The sequence below is a fragment of the Rosa rugosa genome, chromosome 2, assembly GCF_958449725.1.
Source record: "Rosa rugosa chromosome 2, drRosRugo1.1, whole genome shotgun sequence".
NCBI classification, from domain to species: domain Eukaryota; kingdom Viridiplantae; phylum Streptophyta; class Magnoliopsida; order Rosales; family Rosaceae; genus Rosa; species Rosa rugosa.
In genome coordinates this window covers 50610549-50626041 of record NC_084821.1, presented here as the reverse complement: position 1 = coordinate 50626041, position 15493 = coordinate 50610549, and the positions used below count along the sequence as shown (strand labels likewise).

Sequence of the window (15493 nt, the reverse complement as noted above, 5' to 3'; positions counted from 1 at the left end):
ACAATATATTGTAACTAATTGAAAGAATGGCAAATGGCATTGGACAATTCTACAAAGCATGGTCGATTTGCGAGGACTAATCCACGCGTTGTACAATTCTACGCCCCAAAAGTTAGAACTGTTATGATGCCAATTAAAGTGAAGATGACTGCACAGCTGCACTATGATTTATATAACTCTGCTAGCAATGAGTCAATTATGTTAAAATAATTGAAGCACCTGATCTGGATGGTAAGAGAAATTCATTCATATATAATTAAAAGCCATCATTAGTAGTTTTGGAGAAAATTAGCAATAAGAAGTCAGATTGAAAAACAATGGATAGTTTCTCCTTGGTACTAATTAAAAGCCATCATTAGTAGTTTTGGAGAAAATTAGCAATAAGAAGTCAGATTGAAAAACAATGGATAGTTTCTCCTTGGTACTAATTATACAGCCTTGGTTTGATGATATTTGACTCCTCCCTTCATACTATCATCATGTAATAGTGACCGTTTAGGTCTTTCACCATATCGTTTTCGCTAGTTTTGTTTTCTTGTTTGTTTGTTATTACTCACTAGAGATGTATTGACTTTGTCTCACTCTCTTTGCATCACTTTTATTTTTTTTCAAATAAACTTTGGGGAGATAAGGAGATTTATTGCCTCTTATATCCCTCTGTTGAGCCAAAAAAGAAATGGATAGTATCTCCTTTAAGATAAATCTCCGAATATTTTTCTTCAATATTTTTTTTTTTTTTTTGTTGATAGCTCATGACAGTGGAGCATATATTTTGCTCGAAATAAGGCAAAACTTTTGGTCTCGGGTGGAATCAGGAATGGCGTCGAGTGTGGTGAAATCCCTAATCAAATCATCATCTTCCTCACACCGCCAAATGGATGCAGGTTTCTTTTCTCAGCTTTACCCAATTGTTTTTCGTTTCAAGTATTGCAATGATTTACGACCATCTCTATATTTCGCTTTTCGTATTCAATTCTGCGCATAGCAAATATGGATGATTGATTACTCAATTAGACTTTCCTTGGATGCTATAATCCAAAGAGGCTTTTCAGAAAATCCAACACACCTACAAATCGAGTTTTCAGGAACTGATCATTGAACATAGATTTTTCGGGAGCATAAGCCAATTAGACTACAATGAGAAACCAAATGTAACACTATTCTAGGTAGCCTGCATTTCAATCAAGTTCCTTGTCAGTGAAACTCTGAGCACATTTTACTAGTCAACACACTGTGTTGGTTCAGATGGTGTTCGTGTTGTCATCTTAGCTTTACAACAATGAGTGTTCTGCATAAGAGAATAGGTTACCTCTTCTTCTTTCACACTTTTGCACCTTCTCATTTGCTTTTGATTTTGTCTTGTTTTCCGATACCTTGTATGGTTGCCGATGAGGAAAATTGAAACGGGGCATTTTTGTGTTCAGAGTGCTTGTAGTATGAGGCTGGAGGACACGATGGAGCTGCTGGAGAAGAAGCTAGCGTCAGATGAGCTTAGAGGAGGCACTCACTCTCGCTCGTGTTTTCAGCCATTACCTCAATTTGATGGGCGTTGCTGAAGTTCATCACAGGTCACTCAACGACTTGATCTCTCTGTATTATTTTTTTTAATACTAAATCTTTTGTTTTTTGATATGTGCTGTGTGTGTTTATACTTGTTTGGAAATGAAATATGAAGCACCAGAGCTTCAGGAAATAGTAGTGCTTATCAAGGATTGACTTCTAACTTTGGTTCTACGGTTAAAATTGTGACATTCTTAGCTTCCGAAAAGATAACATGAAAAAACAAAAATTGGTTGAAATTCTTTCAGCTGTGAATTTTATAAGCATTTTGGTTAATTTAGAGAAAGTTGTTGATTTGTGCAGGGTTCGTAGACAAAAGAATGTGGCATCCCTATCAAAATCTTGTGATGATATTTTTAATCAGCTTCTCAGCATGGTGTTTCCCCAGACCAGCTTTACGATACCGTTTGCAAGCAGGTTGGTTCTTTTCCTTCTATCCTTTGTCTTGATTTGTATGCCTAGACAGAAAATAGTGGGGAAAATATATCACTCATGTTGTTTAGGTTTCTATAAAAGATAAAACTCAACCAATTAAATGATCTTGTTTTAATGAGCTCAAGTTGTTGCTTCCTCGTTTTATCAGCACACTGTTGAACATAAGATGTGTGTGTGTGTGTATTGCTACTGTTGTTGAGTCATTTAGATGTCTTGTTCTCAACCTTAAGTTCTTCTTGCTGCAGGAGGTCAAGATTGTTCTTACTGCACATCCTACACAAATTAATCGCGGAACCTTACAATACAAACATATCAGACTTTCTGTGAGTGGCTAGTGACTTTGCTCAATTTTTAGGATGTTGAACATTATGATTAAAAGACATGTTGAAAATTTGTTTAGACTAATAATATCAAGTTACTTGCAGCATCTTTTAAATTTAAGAGACCGACCTGATCTTACTAGTAAAGACAAAGATATGGTGATTCCCTTATTCTCTTCTTCCAAAACCACTTTGCTGGGGTGAGGGGGATTGCATCTTAATGACATTGATATAGCGGATATTCTCTAATTTTCCTTGTGTTTTACATTTTACTCTTGGTTTTATAGGTGCGAGAGATAACTTTTGTATGGCAAACAGATGAGCTTAGACACCATAAACCCACACCAGTTGATGAAGCTAGGGCACGTAAACCACTTCAACATTAGATTCATTGATATTCACATGCTTTGGCTCTTTGAAATCGTGTGTATCACTTACAGACAAAATAAAATCGTATATATTGCTTACAACAGTTTTGAACATTGTGGAGCAGCCCCTTTGGAAAGTTGTACCTCATTATTTACGTCGTGTCAGCAATGCTTTAAAGAAGGTTTGTCTTCAAATTCATTTCTGGTATTGATCTGTTTCCAGTTCTTTATATGCAGATACTACCTTCTGTCTTTCTATACTTCTTGTCATAATGTTTTCTTAATTTATTTATCAGCACACTGGGAAACTGGAAAACCACTTCCTTTGAAATGCACACCAATCAGGTTTGGGTCTTGGATAGGGGTTGATCAAGATGGAAATCCCAATGTGACAGCAAAGGTACTCGTGGGTCTTATTGATATTTTATTCATAAATCTTCTCCTAATGGTATTATTTACTCTCTTAAATCTAGGAGAGGCCTTTCATGTCAACAAAAGACCTGAAGCATGAACTAATCATAACTTTGGGATATATTAGATCTGTGTTATACATAACTTAGTTTACTGTATTGGTAATGGTCTTGGTAATTCATGGGGCAGTAAATCATGTTTTGAGGGGAATAAAGCAAGCCCTCGTACTTAGAATCAATTACTTAACTGTACGGAGACATTGATGGATAAGCATGACTTAGTTGTGTAAAGTTTTAGACCATCAGTTTAACCTTCATTTCTGCTATCCCTTCCTGTTCTTTTTTTTTGGGGTATGAGAGAGGAGGTTTCAGTTTTAAGGATTCCAGTTTGCTGCCATAATTCATGATTATATTGCAAACTTAAGATTATTGTTTATGTAGAATTTATAATGCTGTCAGACTGTCTAGCTCTTCTACACAATTATGTCAACTTGCCTCTTTCTATTGCTTCAGGTCACAAAAGATGTCTCGCTTTTATCTAGGTGGATGACTATTGATCTCTATATTAGAGAAGTGGATAGCCTGAAATTTGAACTATCCATGAATTAGTGCAGCGATAGCTTGTCAAAACTGGCACAAGAGATTCTAGAGCACGGTATGACATATTGCAGTTATTTTCAGTGGTCATTAATATTGGCTGCTTGGTATCATGTAGAGACTACCAAAGCATAGCTTCCATTGTTTTTCTTTGACAATTTCCTTAACAGATTACTCCTATGTTTCTGATTTTTTTTTTTTTTATTGCTTGAACTTTAGTTTGAGGGGCTGGGATTATGTTGTTCTGAGACTCGGATCTTATTAATAGAACAATTTAAATCTCTAGATCACTTCTGTGTATGCAGAATAAAAAACGTTGAAAGGCAGATGAACGCTCTTACTTTATGTTCTGCCAAGCAGGTAGACCAGATGGTTAATTAGTGAAAGTAATTGAGTGAAAAAACTGGAGTCATAGTTTACAAAATTCTTTGTGTTTTATGGACCTATGGGAATTTGACTTCTCTTACCCCATCTCTTCTATGCGTAAGTACACACTGGTCATCCCTCCTGGTTTCTTAAGGTTTCAATTTATTTTTAATAGATGATGAATATTCTTGTGAATCAATTTATAATGTTAACGTAATTGAGATTCTCTCATCAGAATCTGCATCTGAGGATCACCAGAGTTGGGATCATCAGTGTTATAATAGGAATCAGGTAAAGTAACAACCTGCAGCACTTCCAACACAACTTCCAGCTAGAGCTGATCAACCGTCTTGCACTGGTGAACATCCGATTATCCTCTTAAAACTACTTTTTTAAGAAAAAAATTATAGAAAAATTGAGGATCTCAGAAGCTGTGTTACTTTTATATTATTTTCATATGCTGCCATCCCTTATTGCATAAATGAGAACTTGCTCAAGTATGTTACAAAGAGAACTGACATCAGTTCCAAAAAAGGCAGTGTGTATCACATGAGCCCTTGTAGTTATTTCCTTTTCAAATATGGAGGGAATCAATTTTCATAAATAAAATCTTAATTTAGTTGTACAATAGTGAGCTAGAGCTTTCTTTCCACCTAGAATCTCTATTAGCAGTAACTTTTTTTCTCTTTGATTGTTTGCCTTCCTGAAGTGTTTATTTACTAGCACCTAATGTATTCTATGACCAATGGTACTCATGGTTTCTCAGTTCTTTTAAACTTGCCTCTTCATGCAGAATGCAATGTTGTTCATCTTCACTATCCCAGAATTGAAATGTTGGTCATTTTAACTGAAGATTGCATTGGGGCAGGAATCTGGTAGACATGCTGAAACACTTAATGAAATTACCAAATATTTGGATATGGGCACATACAGTGAGTGGGATGAAGAAAAGAAACTGGAATTTCTAACAAGAGAGTTCAAAGGAAAAAGACCGCTAGTCCCACCTAGCATGGAGGTAAAGTAGTAGTGTTAGGACTTAGGATTACTATGCTCCAAAGTTCAGAATAAGTTACTTCTACCCGAATTTTTCAAAAAAAAAAAAAAAAATCTGACAAGAATTCTTTGCTATATATCTAATGTCTCTTCATTACAACAATTAAATGAATTTATGGTAGTCATTATTTACCTACAGGGAATGAACTTTAAATAAGCACAAGTTGATCTAGCATGATGGAGTTGTTTACTATTCCCAAAAGTTTAAGCTGTTAGGATTAAGGTCAACAATTTGTTTTATACTCTCAAACTCACTTCATAGCATGCGTTCAACTTAATTGGGAGGTTTTGCAATTGCAAGAATTCCAACCCAGGATCTTCTTTCCTGAAGAGAAAGTCTTGGTTTACCACTATTGGCCAAAATCTTAATTGGCAGAGCCGGCTGACGTCAGTGGGCCTGTGGGCTACTGGGCTGGTTGTTTGGGCCGCCTCCTTCTTTCTTTCTTTCTTCTCTCTGCCGGTTCAAGGTGCAGCAGCAGTCAGGTGGTCGGTTCACATGCTTTTAGGCTGGTTTCGGGGAAAAAAAATTCCGGTTCCCGGATTCTGGGATTGAAGCACTGCTGCTGGCAAAATTTGGTAGCAATCAGAGGTCCGAAAGGTGGTGAACCAGTGGAGTATTTGTTGCGGGTGATTTGGAGTTTCCAGTGGCCTGTTCGGTGGATTTTCGGCCGGTTCTGGTTGTTCTGCAGCCGGTTCTGGACTCCTGGGATCAAGCTCTTTAATGTGTGAGGTGGAGGCAGGAAAGGCTTCAAGGTTTTGTATTCGAATTTAGGGTTTTCGCTTCTTGAATCAGGGTTTGGCTATTTGTTTCAGGGTTAGGCTTCGTGCTGATAACGTGTTTAAGGAAAACTGAATTGGGAGAGAATTGAGTCGTACTTTCATTGATAATAGGGGCCTCTTTATATAGAGGATTACAAGACATAAAATCAGAGTTGTACAAAGAAAGATAATCGTACAATTAATTGGATATCTATGAATATCTCCCAGAATATCTGTAATTCAAAACCCTATTACATCTAAGTCAAGTAACCTAGAATTTGGGTCATACACATATTCTAGATTTACTTGAACAAGATTGACATTATGGTGTTTATCATCATTTAAGCAAGTTAAAGAGAATAGCCTCATAGAGTAATAATTCTTGTTGGTTTACCACTACTAATTCTTAACAACTAAAGCTTCATGCCCTATAGCCAGTTAGCTAACATTATATGACGAGCGATCTCAAGCAATGAATGCAAAAGCAATCCCTATCTAACAAGATCAATGGGAATATGGGATGCCATCCACAAAGTGATAACATTACTAGGATGAGAATTAATTTCCAAACAGCTGCATCTGCATCTTATTATGATCGAATTTATGATGGAGCCCCAAATGACCAGTCGTCCAGTCAAATTATACTGTCTTTTCAGTTTTCACACACAGAAGGGCACAGTGTACACGCTCATTTACTATCCTCTTTATGCATAAACCAAACTCACCACCGCCTCACAGAGGCTGCAAATAGAAATAGCATACGTTGGCTGTGAATGAGATCACAAACTTCATCTATACAATGGCCTGCAATTCCTTCCTTCCAAGTTTCTGCGTCTTCTTGCTTTTCTTGCTGTACGGGGTTTCGTATACAGTTACGGAGGCTCGTGTGATTCCGGCCATGTTTGTTTTCGGAGACTCCCTAGTAGATGTGGGCAACAACAATTACCTCAGGTATTCATTTGCCAAAGCAAACTTTCCTCACAATGGGATCGACTTTCCGACTAGAAAACCAACCGGCAGGTTCGGCAATGGCAAGAATGCTGCAGATCTTATTGGTAAGTGATCACTATACGTCTTTCTAATTTATGGCCAATTTCTATCTCCCTAGTTTAAGTTCAGAAATTTTAGTTGGTAATTAATTTAACACTGCTAGCACTAGCATGCTTAGCTTCAGTTTGTCATTCCAAACTCAGAATCTAGTTGTAAATTGAACATACAGAAAGTTGGAGGCAATATCTTTTAGTCTCAGAAGCCAAATCCAACTTGAACTGGAGGTCTTTGTAGTCACATAAAAATCAATATAGGTTCCCAATACTAGTATCAAAATAGTACCGAACAAGAAGATATTGGGTTAGGCAGTCGGACCATCCAATGATCAAATGGTAAGGGCAGTCCAATAGAAAAATGATGGATGGCAATAGGTATTGTATTTCCTTTTTTTTTTTTTAGGATAACAGAAAAAAAGATTATAACGAAAAAAAAAAATCACGAACTACTCTCTTTCCCGGCTAATTTAAATGAAACACTGGGCACAGAGAAATTGAAAGACAATAAAATCAAATTTTAGAATTCTAATGATTATTAGCTAAAGATTGCCAGGAGTATAACTTTTTTTGTATATTGACATGTGCAGTGTTTGTATAGTCTTTTTAATTGGTCGGTCAAGCAAATTGACATGAGATATTTTTCACACACACGATCACACAAAGTTAAAAACTAACAATCAAATTCTCAATAATATAGTGGGTCCCAAAAATAATGAAATGCCATCCAAATTGTGGCAACTGGAGTACTGAATAATAAATGCTTCTGTGCACTTACTGCTTAATAATTAGGTGTTAAGCAGTTGGTGGATAATTAAAGAGCTTAATTAGTTGGAAAATTCAAAATTCTGATAGCCGAATCCGTAGGTGGGTGGATAAGGGGTCTTATCTAACTAATTAATTACTTTGTTTTGAATTTTCGCCTCGGCAGCTGAGAAAATGGGGTTGCCGACGATACCACCATATCTCTCCATGTCATCCAAATCAAACAAGAGCATTACACAGTTCCTAAACGGCGTTAACTTTGCATCTGGAGCTTCCAAAATCTTAAACGACATAGATCCACAATATGTAAGTGAAACTATTTATATTCTAGTGAATTGTTTCTACACTATCTGCTTGATTATGTTACATTGTGAGAACATTTATTTATTTTGACCACTGTATGTCATGAAGATTTATAATTTTTTAAATTTCGCATGTTAAGATAAACCTTATCGATTATCTTTCAAAATACAAAACTATGGACATTAGCTAACGGATCCATTTTTCTCTCTGTGAATATTTGTACGTTTTGTCTAAGCTAGCCCTTTTCCATACCTTTGGAAAAACAAGTAGAGTACTATTTGGCAGTGCATAAAGACCTAGTGCAAGGGCTAGGAGCCTCCAGAGCACAAATTTATTTATCAAAATCTCTCTTCCTCATTATCACGGGAAGCAATGACATCTACAACTACTTTGACTCGTTAAGTAACAGCACACAACAGCAGTATGTGAACTCCATTGTTCTCATCTTCAAAGAACAAGTGAAGGTAACGAAATTATACCAAGTGTTTTCTCTAGTTAACAAAATGTCACGACTCGTATGATTAATACTTCCGATATTAAGTCATTGCTCGGTTTTGCAGCGGCTGTATGATTATGGTGCACGCAAGTTTTCGATTGTTGGGGTTGGGGTTATCGGATGCACACCATCAGAAAGGAATGAGCAGGCGGACAGAAAATGCAATGAAGATACAAATCGATTGTCACTCGAGTACAATCAAGCACTCGTGTCGATATTGAAGAATTTGGCATCAGAGCTCAGAGGCATAAACTACTCCTACTTTGATGGTTACAGCGTCATGGAGAACTTCATCCAAAAACCAACAGCTTATGGTAACATCGATCCCTTTTTGAAAAGAAATTGAATTAGATAATAGCAAAAGATTCCTAGCTAATACGAGTGATAATATATATATATATATATATATATATATATGTAATTCAGGATTTTCTGAGGTTAAAGCTGCTTGCTGTGGTCTTGGGAAGCTCAATGCCGATGCTCCTTGCCTGCCATTTGCGACTTACTGCACCAACAGAAGCAACCATCTGTTCTGGGACAGAACGCATCCTACTGAGGCAGCTCATCGCAAGCTTGTGGATTATATGCTTTATGGTCCTTTACAATACACATTTCCACTCAATGTGAAAAAGCTAGTAGCCATATAGTTAAGAATAAGTCTTAGTATGAACACCTTATTGAGGATGTGAAGGAGCCAGCTTGTCTATCATACGAAGTGCATGGTTGCTCATTTTATAGTTAAGTGGTACAACCATGTAAAATAAAATAATTTTTATCATTAATCTAATTAAAGTAAGAAATATGATCCTACTAAATAGTAAGAGCTAATAGTAATAAGATGCCAAAAAAATAATAAAAAAGAAAAATATATACCGATTGATCTTCAAAATTTACAAATGGAGAAAATGGTAAACCTTTTAGAATTATTAATCAGATAATTAAGATATCTTTTCAAGAACTATTGTATTTCTTCACGGAGTGTCGGAGTGTTATCTGCCTCTCTATTGATCTTCAAATTTTACAAATGGGGAAAATGGTAAACCTTTTAGACTTACTAATCATTCGAAGACTATTGTATTTTTCCATGGAGTACTAGTGTATATGTCCTCACGGAATTGTACATTTCCAGTCAAAGAGATACGTGAGGTTCACTGAGTTTCTCAGTTTAATTGAGTTTCGAAGCCCAAACTAATAATCACGTAATTAAATTTACTATGTTATGTGGTTCAATTTACTATGTCAATTATCCATGCATTATCACAAGACGAACATAAATGCACAATGCATACTTAGATTTACGTAACCAGGTATGGTAAATAAGTTGATCCCATGCATAACGGAAATATGGATGGAAAGTGCTGATTTGACAAAGACAAGGCAATTTTTGTCAGCTAGACTGTATCCATTTTAACAATTATAAATTCGACGGTGAAAATCGATCGTTGTGAAGAAGCATTTTAACAATTAAGCCAAAGTTGACAATGGCAAACGGAATCAAACTGAAATATATAATCCTAATAATAAGAAGACAAAACATATCCATTAAAAGAAAGGTCATATAGAAGGGGACAAAGTTTGCAATCCAAAATTGCTTCTCACTTGGTGGCGCAAAATGGTCGGATGCTTATACCGACGTGTAAGGCTCCAGTATATTTTTCTTGTCAATTGGTTCGCTATACCGACTGTAATTGCTTGAAATTTTTTGTCTTAGTAGCATTCTTTTGTTCACTTATGTCCATATCGTTATCATTGATGTTCCAGAGCACCAAAATAATAGTAAACCCATCCCCATTTCCATTCCGACGGAACCAGATGGAGTGACACTGACCACTCGGGATCTTAGTGGAGCTCAAAGCCTCAAACTCAGAAGAACTTGAATCTATCATTGGTAGGTAGCCATGCATAATCTGTTTCTTTTACGGTACACCGATTTTTCTTAGAAGCATAATTTGAAGAAAAAGTTTAATAACTTGTTGCGAATGACATAATAAGTAATGATTGGTTAATTAAATACGTTATTATACATTATCACGTTTTATATCAGATATAAAATTAAAGAAGTAATCGCACAATAATATTAACATGCAATATCCAATATTGCAAGTGAAAAAAGAAGGGTAACTTCCGAGCTCATCGACTTTAACGGAGCACATGAAGCTACTTCTTTTATGGGATAATTATTCCAATAACATTCTCTGGTTGAGCACATGTTCACATGGTCACACTTCCAAATTCTAGTTTACGTTTTGATATGGTTAATTACACAAAAACTATGTCCAGAATATGAATCAATTACAAGTGCTTAATTATCCAAGAACCACAGAAAGTGCTTGTCTCGAGGGTTTTTAGAAGTATCTGATACCTCACTTTTGTCTATTCCCATTGAACTATATTGAACAAAATAAATTAGTTGTCCACAAACACTTTAGTTACTGGCAAAAGTACAAAACTGATTTCGTTATTTCAAAATAAGAGCTTTCAGGAGTAGTGTGCTTGAGCCCACACGGCTAAAACGTCTTCTGTTCACACACGTCAGCCTATATTCATCAGAACTTATCCCCCCACTATAAGAACTGCCAATTGCTCCACTTATTCATTCAACAACCACAAGTATATCTCATACCAAATTCGGAACCATGACCATGGAAGCTTGCAGTGTTTCTCCTACGATTTTCTTCACCATCTTCTCCATTATCGTTTCTGTGTTCATCGCTTTCTCAAATGCCCAGACGGTTCCGGCCATTTACATATTTGGAGACTCCCTATTGGATGTTGGTAACAACAATTACCTTACCATCTCTGTGGCCAAGGCAAATTTTCCTCACAACGGTATCGATTTTCCGACCAAGAAAGCAACCGGGAGGTTTTGCAATGGCAAGAATGCTGCAGATTTTCTGGGTAGGTTGATTCTCTTATACTCATTACATCGTGAGACTCATGATACTAAATAAGTATATATCTGCATGTTGATTGATGAAATTATATATGCTTATTTATCTGTCACAGTCACACCATGTATCATGCATATTGTGTCATTAAAATGAACGTTCTTAAAGTTACTGGAGCTTCTCTCCATCTATAATGTGAATGCTTTTCGAGTGGAATTAAAGTTCACTTTTAGGAGTGTCGATATATAACAGTTCCCTGCCTATATTAACCGATACATATACAATAATAATTCTGTTATTTGGGCGGTACATATTATAGTGGTGGCCGGGCTGATCAAATACTATATTCGTGTGCTCCGATTTGTAAAGATAATCAGATATTGTAAGTTAATAACAGTTGCTTTTAATGAGCAGCTGAGAAAGTAGGATTGCCAACTTCCCCACCATATCTGTCGCTTGTATCAAAATCTAATAAGCAAAAGGGGTCCTTCGAAGCTGGAGTAAGCTTCGCCTCTGGAGGGGCTGGAATCTTCAACGGCACCGATGATGAATATGTAAGTAATACTTGAAATCAAAGATATTTTTCACAGTGATGTGAAAGGCAGCTGATAGAATAACTGATGTTCTAAATACTTCTACTTGTATATTGTTATACAGCGTCAGTCACTACCTTTGACAAAACAAATAGGCTACTATTCACAAGTGTGTGAAGAACTTCGGCAACAATTAGGAGCTCAAGCTGCCCAAGACCATCTATCGAAATCTCTACATGTCGTTCTTATTGGAAGCAATGACGTTTTCGGCTACTTAGATTCATCCAGCACCCAAAAGCAATACACACCGGACCAGTATGTGGATTTGATGCTGTCTACTCTTAAACAACACTTACAGGTAACAGAAATAAATTTAGCTTGATCAGCTCCATATTTGCGTAGTTTGATATTGTGATACTTAATTTCAGTGCTCATCATTGTCCTCTCTTCTTTTGTTGGCAGAGAATACACAGTCTTGGTGCACGAAAATTTGTAATTCTCGGGACTGGACCCGTTGGATGTTGTCCAGCACGAAGGGATGATAAAACAGGAGAGTGCAATGAAGTAGGAAACTCCATCTCTGCAAAGTATAGTGATGGCCTCAAGTCAATGATGCAGCAATTGAAACCGGCACTGGGCATAAACTACTCCTTCTTCGAGACTTATGGCATCTTCCGTAACATCGACCAGAATCCATCAACTTACGGTACTCATATATATCTCCTTATAAGCAGAATGTTCTATTTCCATATGGTCTATCATGTTATACTACCAGACTGTTCGTTTGGATATTCATGATGATCACATTATCAAGCATTGCTTTATTTCTTATTTTTATTATCAGTCGATCGGACAACATAACAATTAAGCTCGATATTTCGTAACAGAGTGTGACCCTTGAATGAAGGCTAATCACATTTGGTACTTCGTTTCAGGATTTAATGAGACTAAAGCTGCATGCTGTGGCCTCGGGTATCTTAACGCAAAGGCTCCTTGTATACCAGTTTCATCCTACTGCTCCAATAGAAGGGACCATATGTTCTGGGATTTTTACCATCCTACAGAGGCAACTCACAAAATCTTGGTGGAACATCTTTTTGAGGGTTCCACATACACAGTCCCAATGAATGTGAAGAATTTAGTTTCTCTCTGAAACCTCAAGAACCCCTTATGTAATCAGAATGTACAGAAAGAAAGAAAGATATATAAGATTTGGAAACCACCTTATACTAATCACATATATACATAATTCTAAAAAAGGAATTAAAAAAAAAAGGAAAAAAGACTACATTTGTTTTGCCTGAGAAGAAAGTTGAGAACAAGCCGTGGAAGAAAAAGAGTCCTTACCTGGTAGGCTACAAGTGGAGCAGACGCTGCAAGTGGGGCAGACGCTGCAGGACTTCTCCTGGTAATAGGGGGTCTCTGGTCCGAATCCCAACTTGTGAAAAACATCTCTTAGGGAGGGGTCATACCCAAGTTGCTCCCGACCCCGAAGTGGTAGCTCACCCGGCCACCATTTTAGCTTACCCAAAAAATAAAAAAGAGTCCTTTTTTTTTTTTTGTCTGATGGAATAACATATGTTTGAGAAAAAACAATAAAAATCCTCTTACCTGATGTGGCAATTTCTTTGGGGAGAGGATCCTCTCCTAAGATCCTTATCTACCTAACCTGCCTAACTTTTTAATGATAAAGCAACACGTGTATAAAAGCGGATCCAACGGCTTATACTGATTTTTGAAATTACCTACTTATTTATCTATTTTTTTATTCCCTACTGTGGCAAAAAGTAAGTCATATATGGTCCCTCTCTCTCTCTCTCTCTCTCTCTCTTGTTTCTTCTTTGCCAGTTTCCAGATCTTGTTTCTCCCTTTGGAATGAAATTTGTTATGCTTGAAATCTTCAATTCCATTAACCTTTGAAGTGTGTACAATTTGGTTCAATTGTACAGTCCCATCATGAACCCATCTTGCTGGGATGGAAACCAAACCTTTGAATTTCTATAAGCTTTATAGCCAATTTTCTATAAGCTTTCTTCAATTCATCGTCTGTGGGCTCTTCTCGACCGGTAAAAGCTTGTAGTAATCCACACCCATGTCTTCTTCTTCCTGATTCTCGTCAAAGTTTGAATCTTTCTGTAATTAACTGGTTGCTTAAATCAATGGAGGCTATGTTAAATCCTCATTCAATCCAAATAAACAACGATTAAAAACGTACATCAAATAATAACAAGAAAGAAAAGTAAAGGCAAGAATGACCATGTTTTAGATGAGGATGATACATTTGTGTGGAGGGGTTGGGTCTTGACTTCGTAGTACGCTATTTGCCTATTTGTTAAGTCGGGGATAGCTAAGTCCAGTATGAACCTCGCACTGGCCCAAACACCATGTGAGGCTCACATGCCTCACCAGGGGTCCATCCGGAACTGACAAAAGGCTCTCTCATGGGTCTGAGCGTGTGGTGACCCATCAATATGAGTTAGCTCCTACCTCAGGACGCCGTACGATGTACCCTCACGGCTAAACAATTAGAGAACCCAGCAAACATCAGTTAGCTCTCCATGGATGCCAAGTCCATTAGGGTTTCAACCCCTAAGATCCTTTATATAAAGCATTCTCATGCTTTAAATTGCTTCCTGGTAACCAAGCTGTTACAAGCAAAACCCTAGAATTCACTCCGCCACAACATTAAATGATAGGGTGGCAATAGCCGCACCCTACTAATTATCACTACTTAATACTTAACTATCAATCCTCTCACAAGCTGAGGGTTTCTCTTTCTTTATATTTGTGCATAATGAAGAACCAAAAATTACATGATGCTATTCTTTATTTTTTTTCATTTAGTGTTAAAAACCCGCTAAAATTAACTTTATATATTGAAAATCCTAAAATGTCACTGTCAACATGATTTTTTGAACCAAAGAATGAAATATGAATATTAATTACTTAACTTATGATCTAATCTAATCTTAACTCAATTCCCAACCCCCCCTCACCACTTGGACTAACTTCAAGGGTATTTTATCAATTTCATTGATGCTATAAAGAACTTTCTTTTCCTACAAATTAAAAATTTCTCCATCAAGTAGAAAATAATTAAATAAATAAAGAGTTTTTGTTAGTGTTTCTATAAATCAATGGCAGAGGTAATAATAAAGACTGCATATAGCCAGCATGGAGAAAATTGGGAGTGTAAAATTACATCTGGTGATATTGATGATGGTTATAATTGTCTCTACACTTGCACTCACCTTATTAGTGGTTGTAGAAGCGCGCTAATCAAGGTGTTTTTCATTTCTCTTCAAATTCCCGACACACTATATCTTCATTTTGCTTCTAATTCTATTGAAGATGTTAAGATTCGAAATGTCCAATTTTTATACTTAAAAAGTCTCAGCCCTCTTACCGCCGCCACAAAGCGCTGCAAACCTGCGGCACCACAACTCGAGTCGAGTGCGGCCCGGCTCGACGCCATCAAAGCCAACGTCTCCAGCCGCCCAAACTCGGCCAACCGACGCCGCCACCACAACACAGAGCCAGATTGCCTCGAAACCTGCAGGCGCCGACACCAACGTTGCAGCTCCGATACGATTCGCC

The 15493-nt window shown here is 37.0% G+C and overlaps 2 protein-coding genes and 1 long non-coding RNA gene across 16 annotated transcripts; all 3 read left to right on the top strand.

Annotated features, from left to right (window-relative positions):
- The first annotated feature begins 583 nt into the window (after nt 1-583).
- Nucleotides 584-5431, top strand: LOC133728028 (uncharacterized). Of its 14 annotated transcripts, none has more exons than XR_009855521.1 (10): nt 584-884; nt 1086-1304; nt 1425-1977; nt 2241-2318; nt 2421-2474; nt 2603-2681; nt 2789-2865; nt 2980-3083; nt 3607-4414; nt 4850-5154. It is a non-coding gene; the product is annotated as an uncharacterized LOC133728028 (long non-coding RNA). The 14 variants fall into 14 exon arrangements; XR_009855517.1 differs by lacking the exon at nt 1086-1304 and adding an exon at nt 5249-5431 and having other exon boundaries at nt 589-884; nt 4850-5071; XR_009855527.1 differs by lacking the exon at nt 1086-1304 and having other exon boundaries at nt 589-884; nt 1425-1568; nt 1925-1977; nt 4850-5153.
- Nucleotides 5432-6533: 1102 nt separating this feature from the next.
- LOC133728027 (GDSL esterase/lipase At5g55050-like) lies at nt 6534-9274 on the top strand. The gene is made up of 5 exons (XM_062155447.1): nt 6534-6923; nt 7843-7982; nt 8219-8443; nt 8540-8789; nt 8902-9274. The coding sequence occupies exons 1-5, from the start codon at nt 6668-6670 to the stop codon at nt 9120-9122; spliced, it is 1092 nt and encodes a 363-aa protein (XP_062011431.1). The 5' UTR covers nt 6534-6667; the 3' UTR covers nt 9123-9274.
- A 1790-nt stretch (nt 9275-11064) lies between these two features.
- On the top strand, nt 11065-13129 carry LOC133732072 (GDSL esterase/lipase At5g55050-like). Its single transcript, XM_062159532.1, has 5 exons — nt 11065-11373; nt 11778-11917; nt 12021-12254; nt 12359-12602; nt 12832-13129. Exons 1-5 carry the CDS (start codon nt 11112-11114, stop codon nt 13047-13049), a joined length of 1098 nt encoding a protein of 365 aa, XP_062015516.1. The 5' UTR covers nt 11065-11111; the 3' UTR covers nt 13050-13129.
- Nucleotides 13130-15493: the final 2364 nt, after the last annotated feature.

Excerpts from the sequence above, each read along its gene's own strand:
- LOC133728027 (XM_062155447.1), top strand. The coding sequence starts at position 6,668 with ATGGCCTGCAATTCCTTCCTTCCAAGTTTCTGCGTCTTCTTGCTTTTC. Across the intron at positions 7,983-8,218 it reads ACGACATAGATCCACAATAT|CCCTTTTCCATACCTTTGGA; the intron begins GTAAGTGAAACT and ends TGTCTAAGCTAG. Across the intron at positions 8,790-8,901 it reads CCAAAAACCAACAGCTTATG|GATTTTCTGAGGTTAAAGCT; the intron begins GTAACATCGATC and ends TATGTAATTCAG.
- LOC133732072 (XM_062159532.1), top strand. The coding sequence starts at position 11,112 with ATGACCATGGAAGCTTGCAGTGTTTCTCCTACGATTTTCTTCACCATC. Across the intron at positions 11,374-11,777 it reads GAATGCTGCAGATTTTCTGG|CTGAGAAAGTAGGATTGCCA; the intron begins GTAGGTTGATTC and ends TTTAATGAGCAG. Across the intron at positions 12,255-12,358 it reads CTCTTAAACAACACTTACAG|AGAATACACAGTCTTGGTGC; the intron begins GTAACAGAAATA and ends TTTTGTTGGCAG.